The sequence below is a fragment of the Ammodytes marinus genome (assembly GCF_949987685.1).
Source record: "Ammodytes marinus genome assembly, chromosome: 6".
Classification (NCBI taxonomy): Eukaryota; Metazoa; Chordata; class Actinopteri; order Uranoscopiformes; family Ammodytidae; genus Ammodytes; species Ammodytes marinus.
This window is the reverse complement of record NC_137235.1, coordinates 14888234-14903317: the sequence shown is the minus strand read 5'-3', so window position 1 is coordinate 14903317 and position 15084 is coordinate 14888234. Positions and strand designations below refer to the sequence as shown.

Sequence of the window (15084 nt, the reverse complement as noted above, 5' to 3'; positions counted from 1 at the left end):
CAAGCAAGTAGCCTATGGAAAGCACATTACTGCCAATAAGAACAAAAACTAAATGAAAACTTAACCTTTAAAATAAAAATAACCCCATGGCAGATCGATGGGATTAAAAGTAATCATTCACCCTGTATCCTAACTTTTTTCAGATATTCTAACCAGACAGAAAAGTTTAAAAAAAAAGACAAAAGCACAAATAGCCTAACCATAATCGCAACTTTAAAAATGCATTTCCTTGTCAAGTTTCTGACTACCATGTTGTAGATAAGCCCACTTGCAAAAATAAAATTACAATTAAAATACATTAATTTCAATTATACACATTTTAAAACTAGCCTACTTTATAGCCTAATCAAGAGGAGTAGAGAGAGAGGCATTTGGGGTTGTTGAATCCCACTGTGAGATAACGCAGCTGGAGCTGAGTGGAGGGGGTTGCTTGCATTCCAAGCTGCCAGCAGAGCAATTTGCTTGAGTGTAACCAAACCAGCAACTGTTTATGAATTCTTCATATTGCTTTGTCCGATAGAAGCATCTACATTCAGTGTTATTATCCTTTCGGTAGACTAGTTCAGGGGTTGACTTAATATATTGTATACAAGTTTACTAATAGTGTTTGATTAAAATTGAAACCTGATTTCCTTTCTACTTTAGAGAAGTTTGGAGTATGATTGAAATTTTCATAATTATTCCCATTATTCATCCGGAGATCATATGTCAGTGTTTTTTGTTAATTTTGTAAACGAAAAAATAAGACAAGTTTAAAAATATTTTAAAGAAAGAGGTACAAATCAAACATCAAACTACGGTTTATAATTTGCATTATTAAGGAGCTGGTAATTGAATATGCTCATATACATCACCCAACTCTTATTATGGATGATAGGCGTGTACAAACTATGTGAAAGTGCCAAGTAAATATTTGCCCTAGAGTGAAACCACTAAGTAGATTTCAATGGAGAAACTCAAATTTGTACTTTCAGACAGGTCCTTTAGTGTTTTGTCACTGGTTAAGTCCTTATGTTGCTTTGTTGTATTAATGGAGTGAAATCTGATTTAAAAAACAACTAAAATCAGAAGCACAGCAGGTGAATGTGTTTGCAATGTTTTCTCAAGGGTTCAAGCTTCCAAAAAAACACAGTGGAAAAGTAAGACTGAATTATTTTTATTTCTTTTTTGTTATAGGAAAAGTGCATAGTTCTAGCCCTTTTTCTCTCAGACAGTAACAGTGTGAATCAAGGTATCCTGTGTTGTTCATCTCAACAATCTCGTATGGCTTCCCCTGTCATTACACACAGCTACTTGTGGCTTTCTTAACTTTTTGCTTCCTTATATTTTCTCCCTGACATCTCCCAAGCATTTCTAGAGAGATGTAGTAAAACAAATCAGAGAACATTCGATGATATGGAAATGAAGAGATGCAAGCTACTGAAGACTGTTGGGATGAACTCAGGCTCTAGTTGTTACAGATAATTTCCAGGTTCGGAGGAAGACCAACCGTTCAGTTTTGAAGACTAATCCAAGGGGTTTCTGATCTCACAGGTACCCTGGAACATAAACCTAGGCCCAGATACACCTTAATAGCCATGTTACGTTATGATAAGGGTGTGAGAAACATACATTGACTACAAAAACATGGAACTCACCATCTGTACTGAAATCAAATAGCCAACAATAGACACATGAAAGAATACCACTTATTACATTGTTTAGTGTTTTGAGGCTGTTTGTGATGCTGTTGTATTGTGTTATAAAGATCCACCCACATTAACATACATGGTTAAGGAACAAGACAATCACCACTGTACTAGTTTGCATCTAGGGTTTACATTTTTTCTGGCTGCTGATTGTTTTTCAGCCTATAACCTAGCTGCCAAACCTTCCAAGAAAGTATTCAAATAGTTTTGTACCAAGTGAAGAATCAAGTAATCCTCTAAGAAAAGATAATTCCCTCTACCTCTTCCCATCACAAATGTAGAATGAAAATGACCTTGAATATTGCTGATCGTTCACAGGATGTAATTCTCTTTACTTAGCATTATCGAGACCACAACTCTAAAATCACATAGGCACCGTTTGAACCCTTTTCTTCCTCCTCTCCTTTCCATTGCTTTGCCATATGATCATGCTGAAGTTGTGAAGTAGAAACTTTGGATTGCTTGCTTTAATCACAGACTTCTGCAATTCTCGGTAAGAAAAAGAACAGACCCTCATCACCTCACGGCCGTCATTTAAACAGCTCAATTTGCACATACCACAACAAAAAGTGCTAATAAGGTGATTCTTGGCTACAAATAAGTCCTTATACAATTATCATTTTCATCGTCTAACCACAAAACTATTACAGTACAGAAAATCACCTCAATGATTGAAAAATATTTTGCTTATGCTAAGTATATTGTTTCACAATTATTAACACACATAATACACCCTATCTATATGTCTGCAATTCAGTTAATTTCAACTGGGAAATCAGTTGAGATTAAATGTGAGATTTTAACCGACAAGTCCTAACCAAAGACAATGTCTCTGCTGTCCTTAATCACTTAATGCTTCAGTGACTTCACTAGCTGTTACTTAAAGGGACAGACATATAGACAATGGAACAGGCCGGGCTATTTGCTTGCTGGGGCAAGTATGTAATCTTACTGAAGCCTAGATGTAAACACATGAGATATATTCACCATTGAAAGTCAATTAAAGTAACATTTCTGCTGGTTTAAATGTGCTTTGAAAGATGTGATATGACATCATTACTGGCACTGTTCAGAGTAGTAACTTGAAAAGTGGAAATAGAGGAATGTTTTAGAGTCAGTCTGGAGAACCTGCCGCCCTTCATTACTCAGCTCGCACTTGAACAACAATTTAACCGCCCCAACTGTAACTATCTGCTTCCCCCCCCCCCCCCTCCCATTCCTTCATTTCGAGTTCTGCAGTTGAGCCAGGAGACGACTTAGAACGATGCAGCGCTTTCTGATTAAAGACTTGGTGAATGCCACACAGAGCCCAGCTGATGAACCAAAATGCTGATATCATTGCCAATTGTATTGACCAAAGTGGCCTATCACAGATCTATCAGTTTGTCTGTTTGTCTGCAGAATTCAAAACAACAATTTCAGTACTTTTTTAGTTTTTGGTTTGTGAAATAATTGTGTTTTTGCGTATAGTTATTCAATTTCTTACAGACCTTTTTTTTTATAAAAAGTGTTCTAATTATGAAATATCCTTCCACAATCCAACCAAAAAACCACCAAAACTGTTATATATATATATATCTTATATTGTTAACATGAATAAAGAAATCATCAGATGTTTGTCACTTTGAAAATATCATATCTGTGATGGCCTTATAAATCCAGCATCAGACTGGCTCTAGCAACAGGAATCATAGACATAAACTGCATTATAAGAAGAAAAGCAAAAGATATCTGAATGAAAGGGGACAGGGAGATGGCGCCGTCCTGGTCACAGTAACCAGCCAACTGTGCAGCTCTGGTCAGAGCATATGGGTCAGTGCTGGTACTTTGGTTCCACTGCTAGTCAATAGGTGGTGCTGGAGGTTCCCTTCTTTCGCTCTGTGAACCAAAACAAGAAGATAGGAAATCTTTATAGAAAAGCGGAAACAAGGGTTGCGTTCCGAATCGCGTACGGTTTCTTTTTTCTATTCTACATACTACATCTGACGATAAAAAGAATCTAGTTAGGATGCAGTAAGCATACTTTTGGGACATACTTTACTCTCTTATTTCATCATAACATTGCGCCTTGATCTTGCCTCTTGCTTTTATATCCGTCGCATCCCCGTTTGTTTTCATATGGAGGCTTCGTCGATGTGACGTCACTTCACGTGCGCACTGGATTGTGGGTCAGAATTGCCCAAATAGGATGCACTTTTCAACACAAACAATCTTGGCCGCATGAAGTAGGACATCCGGGTACTTCTAACCATCCTAAATCTGGCCACAAGAATCGGGACATCCTAAATCTTTTTTCTACATACTATATAGTAGAAAGTATGCGATTCGGAACGCAACCAAGGAAACCGTCTTGATAAGGCCATCAAGGAAAACACCCTGGAAGCACTATTGTGACGATAAAATGGGGTAATATGGACACACAGGACATCAGCAAATATTAATCTGGTAGTATACATCTAGGGTGTGAGTCACTAAACTACAGATCCGGCCCACAGAGCAAACATTCAGCTTGTGGCTCTTCATTTTGGGGAGAGAATTGTTTATCCTTAACAAATATTGTTTAATAACTGTATAAATTAATTCTGGATTTAGGATGTTGCTATTAAACTTGACATTAAAACATTATTGAAACCGATGGCATGTATGGTAGAGATCGTACTTGCAGCCCATTAGATGATATGGTACATAAAATACATGAAAATATGTGATCACTGATATGTTATTTACAATTTATGAGTGATGTGTTTAAGCACTATATAAGGATCAATCCACTTATTGAGGTATGTAATGTTTTCTTTTATGGGCTGGGTGTACGGTCAATCCCACAAACTGTGCCAAACTTTTAATTTACCTTTTTACAGTAAAAGTAAAGGGATATGAATGGTCTTTTTCTGCACATTTCTCAGAATTTAATTCCTGGAAAACAAGACAGTACAGTTCTGACCTTCTAAGAGAAATGTCTAAAAACTTGAATGCGTCAAATTAAGCACCGCCTCAGCTTATAACATTGCGCCTATCTCTTGTTTATTAATTTATATTTCTCACTATCTGTTGTGATTCAGTGATACTTTGTCAAGGCAAAACAGAAGCAGTCCTGCAACCCAGATTTAAATGTTATGTAGGACTGGGCGGGAGTGCGATCACTACTGACATTGTGGGGTCCCATAGGTTTGCCTGCGTTACGGGGACCCCTGAGACTGGATGGCCTCAACACGAACAGGAGCAGGGCCAGCACCATCCATCCCATCAAAACCATGGGCAGGGTCAGGTCACCTCCTCCGCCCAGCGACCCGCCGGGACCTGGCACTGGAAACAAACACATCTTTGCACTGTGCACATGGTAATGTACACTAATGTTTCTGAATTTGAGGACTTGAGTTTAAGTCCAGCCATGCATCTACATGATATGAGAAAAATAACAAAAAAACAACAACAAACACATCTAGTCTGATGGTAATACATACATTCCTGAGGGCAGTCTATGTCTGTGCAGTAGGACTGAGATTGCCTGAGCTGAAAGAAGTTAAAGAATGAACAAATCAATTGTAATAGAAGAGAAGATAAGGAAGAATCAGATATATGTCACCAAAAGCACTTATTCACATGTGGATTTAGCAAACTAGCAACCATCTATGCTCCATCTGCTTTCTGAAATACACCTAAAAAAAATCTAGCTATTTGGAAAACACCCTTCCCGGCTATAAGCAAATCAGCAAAGCCCCAGTGAGTCATCAAACTCTGAGCCAACTGCAGCTCACCACGCAAGTTACACCCGTACACACAAAAGAGCCAATGAGGTCACCTGGAAAATGACAACTTAATTGTCGACTGTCTGTATTCTTACTTTAAAGTAGTTTCTCTCAGTCATTTTGATCCCCATCTTTCACAACAGCCAGAGCATAAGAGCAGCCAGAGCATATATTTACAAACATGTTGCAAATCCAGCAGCACATAACTCGACAGAGCTAACACATCTTTGCAGAACTGATAGGCTGTCAAGATAAACATTGAGCAGGAACCAGGATACACGCTGGCTCAGTGTCAGCTGGCAGCTTTTCATTTCCTTCTTCAGAAACTTTAATTTGCTTGCTAGTTTGGTTTCTCTTTGCTTCCTTCTCTCAATTTCAGCAGGAGATATGTTTACTTTCGCACTGACTGCATACTTGGAATACTTTGACCTGTCCCAGCACCTAGATGTTATGATCGAGTCGGACACGTAAGACTTCAAGTGACAGTGAAAGCCAAGCCAGCCACACACTTCCAAAACTTACCAGGTTAATGAGGCGCCTCATAGCATACTCATGGTTGCAGATGCACTCACAAGGGTCAAAGCCTCCCTCTGCCATTTCTCCCCCGACACTGTCCACCCTGTAGCAAAACAGAAAGAACTGTGTGTAACTAGGAAGTAGATGAACGAGTGAGGCACCCTAGTGTTGCCTCTTGTAGGTGCTGTGCTCTATTGTTGTATCACAGGCGCACACAGAGTAGAGGGAGGAGACTGATAAGTTAAGGACAGTCAGGACTGTGCTTCTGTATTATCTCACAGGAAATCCATGTAAAAAATTTAAATTCCACACACACTGTATTTATGTTTGCATTGTGGAACCATTTGCTGCCAGGAAAATATTTTTTTAATAAAATACATCCACAGATGTCTGCTGCGGTTGCCTAATCAAAGTAACCCATGTCTATTATAGTACTGGATTATGGGGAACTGATAAATATAATGATATTTGATAGGCTGACTTTCTATATTTCTTAAATACATTGCACTTTTCTGCCTTGGTCTTGTCCTTTGCACGTTATGCTCTCTTGCTGAATCACATGTTGACTGTCATTTCTCCTAACACATCTTTGGCATTCAATTTAGCATTTTGTTGTAATTTCCATATCTATATCAATATATTTGCAGTAGGGATATCGGCCGGGTCCATCTATTCGTATAGCTTTTAGTCAAACATGTTGTGATTGATTCCCCTGCTCGATCCCCCCAAAGCTCAAATATTAAATAAGAAAAAAACATTGCTGCAACTTACTCAACAATGACATACACTAACATAATTAGGCTACATTTGGACTCAATTACAACTCACTTGTAGCCGTTACATGTAAACATGTACTGTACACGTTATATTTTCCATTGGTTGCTCCCTGCATATTTTCCAGTATCACGAACAAAGGGAAGTGGCAAGAAGACCCTGCTGAAATCTTACACTAATTAACCACCCCTTGACTTTTACATTCGCGCAACATTAGTCTAACTAAGTCGGCTAACGTAAAACTAGCTTTATTGCTAAACTATCCAGCCAACCTAACCGAAAGCGTTGTCTTTTATCCACTGTAATGGAATATGACTGGAGACAGATGTGACGTCAAAACGGCACCGAGTCACGACTTACCTCGTATCTATGTAGATGTCGATAAAGAGGTATGTAAAGAGCTTGTGCTGCTGCTGCACTTCTGTTAGAAACCCGTTAAAAGTGCAGACATCAACACCGTCTGTGTTTTGCCTGATGCACGTGAGCTAACCAGCTATTCTGCATGACTGACATCCGGGAACAATTTATTGATGGGGGTGTACACGCCCATGGGACACTTTAAACGTCTGTTATTGGTTTCGACGTTTGATGGACGGGCATTCGGACCATTCACAATAAAAAAAATAGTATGACGTCTGGATAGTAAACAAACAGTCCAGCTGCCTATCATCAACACAGACGGCACAGGCAGATGAATCGAGGTCTATTTTATAATAGGTACATGCTATAGTTGTGTAACCAAATATTCAGTGGTGGAATGTTACTCGAATACTGTAGCCTACTTATGAATGTCAATGTTTTGAAGAAGATCATACATGGTTGCATACTTTGAAGTAGTAAAGATTCATTGTGAAATAATGTAGGCTAGTTTTTCTTGACGGCTAATATATGACAACTGTAGTTTAAATTCTACTGCTTGATTACTATTTCAACATTGGGTAGCAACAAAATTAAGTTTTGATATTTTCTACTAGTATACATGTATGTAACACATTTCATTGTACAAAAGTATAGTGTTATGTTTGATTCTATATTCATATAAATATTGTTAGACTTTGTGAAAAGGGAACCGGTTTAGTTTAGGAAAATAATGTTTTGTAAGCAAAATTCTGCAAAGTACCAACTATGAAACGAGAGTAGTGAAGTAAAACATGAAATATTTCCGTATTTCCTCCATTGGGTAAATCCAAATGCTCGTCTCTCTTCATTTTATTTTATCATTTATAACCACTAAGTAATAGCTAAAACACCTTTTTGTAAAATTCAAGACTTAGGTAAAAGGGCAGTTGAAGTAATTCTGATAATGTAGGAGATGAGATATAATTAAGCTGAAATGCTTTGTTTACGCTGAAACAGGTTGGTGTATAAATATATAAGAGTGGAACTGTCATCTCAAGACTATTGTAGTTTGGTCTCGAGAGTAAAAATGAGTTCCATATAGCCTTAAAAAAATAATAACATATCACAGTTATTTAAACAGTCAGATGTAAAATCCCGAAAGATAATGAAGGCACTGGTGAAAATTAGATGATGAGAAATGTCCTGAAGGGAAGTTTGAAAAGAACATGGAGCCATATGTGCCAGAGCTCATTAATGAAAGTTCCAGTGTCTCCTCCATTTAGCTGCTGCACACTGAGGCTGTTTTTGTTCTGGAGTGGACAGTCAGGCAGGCTGGCTGGCAGCAACGGTGAGCTGCCTCTAAAGTGAAAAGAAACGGTAGACGGTGAAAGTGAAAGGAGTGAAAGAAGGAGCGAGCAGGCAGTCCCCCACAGATAGATAGATAGATACAGACAGACAGACAACACAGGGAGAGAGTCTTGCTTCAAGGCGGTAGCAGCAGCAGTCCAGCAGACACAGCCATGGCTAACATTGCGGTCCAAAGGATCAAGCGGGAGTTCAAAGAAGTTCTCAAAAGCGAAGAGGTATGGTATCGTTACTAGCTATTGTTTTCAATGCATATAATTTTAAATTTTAGCCTTTTCAGCTTCAGCTCCTTTCTATGTCACAGTTGTAAAGAGTGTAAAGAGTCTGTATCGGTTATGACAGACGCTAAATTTACCGTGAAGTGTTAGTTCTGTGTGTAGCAGCAGGTCGGGCCTCATTCGGCAGGAGAAGTTTAGCTTTAGCCCGAGAGCAGCGGCTGCCCCAACCTCTCCTCTTATGTCAGCGGTGTATGCTCTGGAAACACCGGGGATTCAGCTTTGTCAACTGACAGGCCTTCTGGTCTCCAACAGACAATACAGCGTACCTTCGGCCCTTTACTCAATTTAAATAAACGCTCTTTGTATAGGCTGTAGCACATGCCTCATATATTGTAGCATAGCTGTTTAATAATAACGTGAATTAGTCACTGACAGGTCGGTTTGGCTACTTTTAGCTCGTTCACTGTAGCATTATGTTGACACCTCATCCACAGTTAGCATTAGCCTGTGTTGTTGTGCTATCACATTGATCAACTTAACATGTATATTAAACATCCACCAACTGCTATTTTCAGTAGGGAAGGTTTGATATAATTTAAAGAGTGTATCGTATCCTCCTCCTGCCTGTCATGTGTTGTTATTGTAGGCTGGAAGTTAACTTTTGCTAACCACACTATAGCTAGCTTTTTTTTATGTTGCTAACGTATTTAAATGTCCTAGCGTTTCCTGTCGACTTTGACTTATTATAGAAAATGACAGTTGTTTTGCCTTTTTAACAGCCAACAGTCTGTGGCTTCACATCTGTATGCTAAAGTGTGTGGTGCCGTACTTGACAGGGACATGTCAAGACACACAGGCTGATAGAAACACCAGAGTTCCTACAGATCTTTTAAAATTCTTATAAGGCATTGCATTTATTCATCTAAAAATAAGGCTTGAATTGGTATTAAAATGTCTTGAATCAATCTTTCAGAAGGCTAAACATTATTACACACCCACAGTCTGGACATGTAGTAGATTTTGAGGAGATATTCACTGATTTTAACAAAGTGATTTGTCAACAAACATTCTACAGAAGGACCTAGTTTGCCTTTAAATCTACCTTTCCATAAGCTGTAGAAACCCTGAACACAACAGGAAATTTCACTGTGTCCCTCTCATTTGTCCCAACCCATAGACAAGTAAAAACCAGATAAAAGTAGATTTGGTGGATGAGAACTTCACAGAGCTGAGGGGGGAGATAGCAGGTCCTCCAGATACACCGTATGAAGGTAATGTCACACACCTTTAGCATTATAATGACCTTACAAGATATTTTGTTAAGACATGATTGTCAAATATTGTCTAAAACATTTTCTTGTTATTTCTTTTCAAGGTGGCAGATTTCAGCTCGAAATTAAAATCCCAGAAACCTATCCTTTTAACCCGCCAAAGGTATGAGTTTTCACTGTCAAATCTGCTGTGTGTGGTTTTCCCTCTTGCTTATTCCTGAATGCATTTAATTACACACTATTTCCTGGTTATCGTCAGGGTTTTGGAGTAAACATCATATTCTGGTTTCAAAAACTTTGATCACTTGATCCAGTTTTGAGGAACCTGAATATGCTGCCCGAAGGACTAATAGAAAGTGAAATAGTGGTCTGTGAAGTCCACAGTCAGGTTTCTAATCAATATCTGCCATGTGTGCAAGTTGCCTGGTCTTTTCTACATTTCTGTTCTATTTGGTCCCTGATACTCAGAGTCCAGGCAGCCAGATAATAAACTGTGTTCTTGCAAAACATATTACCGGTAACTTACAAATGGATCGCAAAAGCAGTCTAATGGCAGCATACTTGTCACCCTCTGTTATTCTCAGATGTCAGGCCATGCCACACAGTTAATATTAACATTATTTATTATAACTTGGTGCTGATGTGCCAAAATATCAAGTATTCCCTTATTTGTGAAAGAAGTAGGCTATAACTTCACAAGATGCTTAACTTTTCTCATTTAAATGCTGGGGAAATTAAGATATTTCTTCTGGAAAATAACACATAGCTATGACTTCACTACAACTTTTTCTCAAGATTTCCATTTTTTCTCTTAATATCACAACTTTATTCTGGTAATTTCATTTAAATTTTTCTCTACGTGGCCCTAATAGTCTTCGTAATATCTCACATGTAGGGATGGACATAAAATCCTCTATCAAAGTCGTTTTACGTTACAATATTGATAAATAGGGTGATACAATAACGTTTCTTAAAGATCGGTTGAGAAACAGGAATGTCTGTTTTTGGTTTATCAAGTGAATAGAATCGCCAAAACTAGGATACAAGTGATATAAGTGTGCATACCATCTTTTTAAAATCCAGATATCCTCTTAAACGTGTCTTTTATAGGTGCGTTTCATCACGAAGATCTGGCATCCTAATATCAGCTCAGTGACGGGAGCTATATGTCTGGACATCTTAAAAGACCAGTGGTGAGTGTGACGTAACTGAACCCTTTGACCTACTGTACTCGAATATTCCATTGCCTTTCCATGTCTCAAACACAAGTAAAAACCATTCTCCATTTATCTGGCCCAATCAATTCTCCTGTGTCACCCAGGGCAGCTGCTATGACCCTGCGGACGGTGCTGTTGTCGCTACAGGCTCTCCTCGCCGCAGCAGAACCAGATGACCCACAGGATGCCGTAGTAGCAAATCAGGTGGGAAAGATGTTCTTTTTTTTATGTAACAACTTTTTTAAGTTCATAAAAAGTGGAACACGAGTACAACAAAGGAATTTCTTGAATTTTATTTTGGTGTGTTTTGTGTCTTATGTCCATTGTTGGTCTGTAGACCATCAAACGCATTTGAACGCACAGTATTTCTCACTCTCTAGCTTCACTGAATTTTTCAAATTATCCCAAGCTCACTCAGCTCTCTCTCTGCATCCTCAGTTTAAACAGAACCCAGAAATGTTCAAGCAGACTGCACGGCTGTGGTCTCACGTCTATGCAGGCGCTCCTGTCTCCAGTCCCGACTACACACGCAAAATAGAAAAACTCTGTTCCATGGGCTTTGAAAAGGTAAGAACCTCCTATCTGCTTTTGTTTTACAATAAGATTTATATATTCAAAGTGCATGCATGGTCTAGGACAGTAGAGTTTTGGGGGCATGTTTGATAGGAACTCTAACAGAAAATGTGCTCAAACATTTTGGCAATCATTCAACAATATCTAAATATGTTAATTTGATCTTATTCAGTTTACTATTACAAAAGACTATTCAAAACCTCACCGTGAAGTCTGGGAACTTTTATAACTATATATAATAAAAATGTAAAGACTAAAGAAAAATGTAGATAAGTCGATAATGAAAAAAGCATTGTTTAGTCTTAGCACAGTAAATGTAAAAAACAGATTTAAATTAAAGTTTTAAATTTGTTTTCATCTCATGAAAGCATTGACGTTTGATATTCATTATGGCTTACTCACCCCCTTTTTTAAAATCTTTTCCTTTTTTGATGAACTTGATCTTGCAAATGTCACACACAATAAAATTACTTTCAAATTCCATTTCCTTCTTGCATACAGAATGCAGTAATAGCGGCCTTGTCTTCAAAATCCTGGGATGTGGAAACGGCGACAGAGCTGCTCCTCAGTAACTGAAACCCAGCAAGGTGTGAGGACCCAAGACTTCGTTCATCATAGCATCAGCTCCTCCCTCTGGCATTGTTGCCTTTTTGTTACACAGACAACAACCCCATTCACCACAGCAGTTTGAGCCTTCTTTTACCCCACGTTTGGTTTGCTACAACACCGGTAGCACCACAATAGCCAATATGCACACCGCCCTGTTGCCTGTCCAACCCAATCTGTCCATTCCTGCCACCAACTCAAAATGTGTATCCTTGTATTAAGCCACCAAAAACTGAGTCATGCATCTTGTCTTCCACTTTTTTTCACAATATAGTCTTTATTTTGTTCCTTCAATATAGCAAAGAGTTGAATAACTGCCATTGCCTCCTGGTGGATCTCCCGCGTTTAAGATGTAAAGGAAATCCTGTATACTGCCCTCACAATACAACTACTTACTTCCTTCTGCAACCAGTTGGACTTTATGTCAGATTGTTCTCTTTTAAGCTAGCTGGACTACATTTACTTGACTGGACAGTGTTCTGCGATGGATTTTTCCTTCAACAGTTTAGAATGGATTGTTTCAATCATCTGCTGTAGAATAAGAAAAGATCACACGGACATCCTCACACATCTGCACACAGAAAAAAAGTTATCTGTAAATAGATGCGTGTAAATTTGAAAATATATACTTTTTTTTTCTTACATGGCATTGTAAAACGAATTATTTTCAATATAAACTATGCCTAGTTTACAACTTTATGGAGAGATATCTTTTTATGCTTTTGTGATCCACGAGAAAAAAAAACTGTTCCGTTGTTGAGATTGTTGTTTTGGGGGATGGCAGTTGCAAAACAACGGCCCTAGAGGCAAGGGAGGCCACCTTTTCATCTGTCCCTTTATTGTTCCTGCATGTTTCTACGTTGCCTTTGATTTTGTTTTGGCCAAATGATGTGGTGTTGGGGCGTCTGTTACATGCTCCATTGACGGTTTCTAAACCGCGAAAAGAAACACCATGAGCCTCTGCGTGGCAAGCCACTTAAGCACACCCAGTTCAGTTGGATATCTGCAGGGGAGCCGAAGCCTCTTCTGTTTATTTGCCAAGTATGTGCCACTGGAAAATGTTCTCCGAGCAGAATTGTCCAGCACCAACAGTAAGGCAATGCTCCTCCAGAAGAAAATAAGCGATTCTGGATTGTCATTTAGGATTTGAGTTTGCAATGCTGTGGTTTTGTTTTGAACTCCATTCAGTTTCAGCCGTTGGCACCTTGTTTTCAGCCACGACTTAAGGTCCTAATGTTGATCATTAAGAGGGGGGACTTTATCACCAATCCCTGATCCAATCCAACAGGACTCAATCAAAACTTTGGCCATATATTAAAAGGTACATAGGTGACGTCCTATATGACCGAACATGCTTTACTACACAGCCAAATAAAGTGCTTGTTGAGGTTGATTGGAATGATGTTTTATGAGTAGTTAAAGAGGCTGGAACTCCTCTGTTCTACAAAGCAGACCTGCACGGTGATGAGGAACATGGACTGTAATGAAATGATTTGCCTATAGAGAAGTGGGGTGTTGATGAATCCTCACACATGGCTTTTTTTTTTAAAATAAATACATATAAAACAAACTCCTTTTGCTTGCCCTCCAGCTCCCAACCACACATTGGCAGAAACATGGGTGTACGACACGGAGTTATTGTGCATCTTCTCTGCTGACCATGAAGTTTCCAGCCAGAGCCCCAAAAAATAAAAAAGTTCATAGTCAAGGGTAGAATGCCAACAGCATCTCCTTTCCGTGTAAATAGTCGGGTTCGTGATAAAGACCTGCCTGGTTATCGCAAGATGGCACCATCCATGGCTGGATCTATATTTTGTAAGAAATAGAAAAACAAAAAGGAAAAGAGGCCCCCTCTCCTCCCTGTCTTCCTGGTGTTCTCACTATGTACAATATTGCACGATGACTAAGTATATAAAAAAAGGGGGGGGGGGGGCTGTGGCATCTCAGTTTTTTCGTTTGGATTGAGATTTATTTCCCTTGTTTCCTTGGAAGCAAGCATCAGCAGTATAAAAAAAGCATGGTTATTTATTGTGACAGTGTCATGTTTCTTTGATTAAAAAAATGGAAAATAAGGTGCTTCAGTCTTTTTTTCAAAACTGCACTTCATGAACAAGGTGATCAAGACAAATGCAATGCAAGGTAACATCTAAAAGCATTTATTTTCTGAAAAAAAAAACTAAATTAAATATGATCATGAGAATAGGCATATACGTTTTTGTAACTACATCAAAAATAATTCAACACAACCCGTTACCACTCACTCTTAATAGCAGGCTTTACCCAACAAAACGGACAAAAGTACAAAAAATATTTCATTGTAAAAGATGAACAGAAAACCTGAACACACTTGTATAGCAATATATCATTTATGCATTCCAAAGTGGAGAACTTCAGCAGTAAAGAAAAAAGAAGGGTCCTTCAAACCCAACTCAATTTCAGAGCCCCTGACCAGTCTAGGGGATGAGCACAGTATCCCGAACAGTTTGACAGCTTAAATTTGTCTGTTAACACTGGAAACAAAACAAAAGGCGTTCAAAACTGGCCTCTTGAAACTTTAAGCTGAAGCACCTACACATACCAAAGTTAGAAACCTAAACATACCAAAGTTTTAAAAAATGTAGGTGCAAGTGCATCTGTTAAATGCACAAATCGTGTTCTGCGATTTTACCATATTTTAACCATTTGCTGCAATTTGTTACCTTTGGATTTTCAAAAGGTTTAACTACAAAGTTGCACATAACTATTTACAAAATACAACTGTATAAGTA

General features: G+C 38.6%; 2 protein-coding genes across 2 annotated transcripts; one reads left to right on the top strand and one right to left on the bottom strand.

The window, feature by feature from the left end:
• Window positions 1-1147: 1147 nt before the first annotated feature.
• smim14 (small integral membrane protein 14) lies at window positions 1148-7224 on the bottom strand. Its single transcript, XM_080028960.1, has 5 exons — window positions 7088-7224; window positions 5960-6056; window positions 5153-5201; window positions 4840-4994; window positions 1148-3566 (listed from the first exon to the last, which is right to left on the bottom strand). Exons 2-5 carry the CDS (start codon window positions 6032-6034, stop codon window positions 3528-3530), a joined length of 318 nt encoding a protein of 105 aa, XP_079885086.1. The 5' UTR covers window positions 6035-6056; window positions 7088-7224; the 3' UTR covers window positions 1148-3527.
• A 1149-nt stretch (window positions 7225-8373) lies between these two features.
• On the top strand, window positions 8374-15005 carry ube2kb (ubiquitin-conjugating enzyme E2Kb). The gene is made up of 7 exons (XM_080029416.1): window positions 8374-8649; window positions 9827-9920; window positions 10025-10083; window positions 11031-11113; window positions 11242-11341; window positions 11576-11704; window positions 12212-15005. The coding sequence occupies exons 1-7, from the start codon at window positions 8587-8589 to the stop codon at window positions 12284-12286; spliced, it is 603 nt and encodes a 200-aa protein (XP_079885542.1). The 5' UTR covers window positions 8374-8586; the 3' UTR covers window positions 12287-15005.
• Window positions 15006-15084: the final 79 nt, after the last annotated feature.

What these genes read in the sequence shown, in the direction of transcription:
- smim14 (XM_080028960.1), bottom strand. Translation starts at nt 6,034, where the DNA reads ATGGCAGAGGGAGGCTTTGACCCTTGTGAGTGCATCTGCAACCATGAG. An exon ending in TGAGGCGCCTCATTAACCTG is followed by an intron (nt 5,202 to 5,959) that starts GTAAGTTTTGGA and finishes AACTTCTTTCAG; the next exon opens with CTCAGGCAATCTCAGTCCTA. An exon ending in CATAGACTGCCCTCAGGAAT is followed by an intron (nt 4,995 to 5,152) that starts GTATGTATTACC and finishes GTTTGTTTCCAG; the next exon opens with TGCCAGGTCCCGGCGGGTCG.
- ube2kb (XM_080029416.1), top strand. Translation starts at nt 8,587, where the DNA reads ATGGCTAACATTGCGGTCCAAAGGATCAAGCGGGAGTTCAAAGAAGTT. An exon ending in AAGTTCTCAAAAGCGAAGAG is followed by an intron (nt 8,650 to 9,826) that starts GTATGGTATCGT and finishes CCCAACCCATAG; the next exon opens with ACAAGTAAAAACCAGATAAA. An exon ending in ATGCCGTAGTAGCAAATCAG is followed by an intron (nt 11,342 to 11,575) that starts GTGGGAAAGATG and finishes CTGCATCCTCAG; the next exon opens with TTTAAACAGAACCCAGAAAT.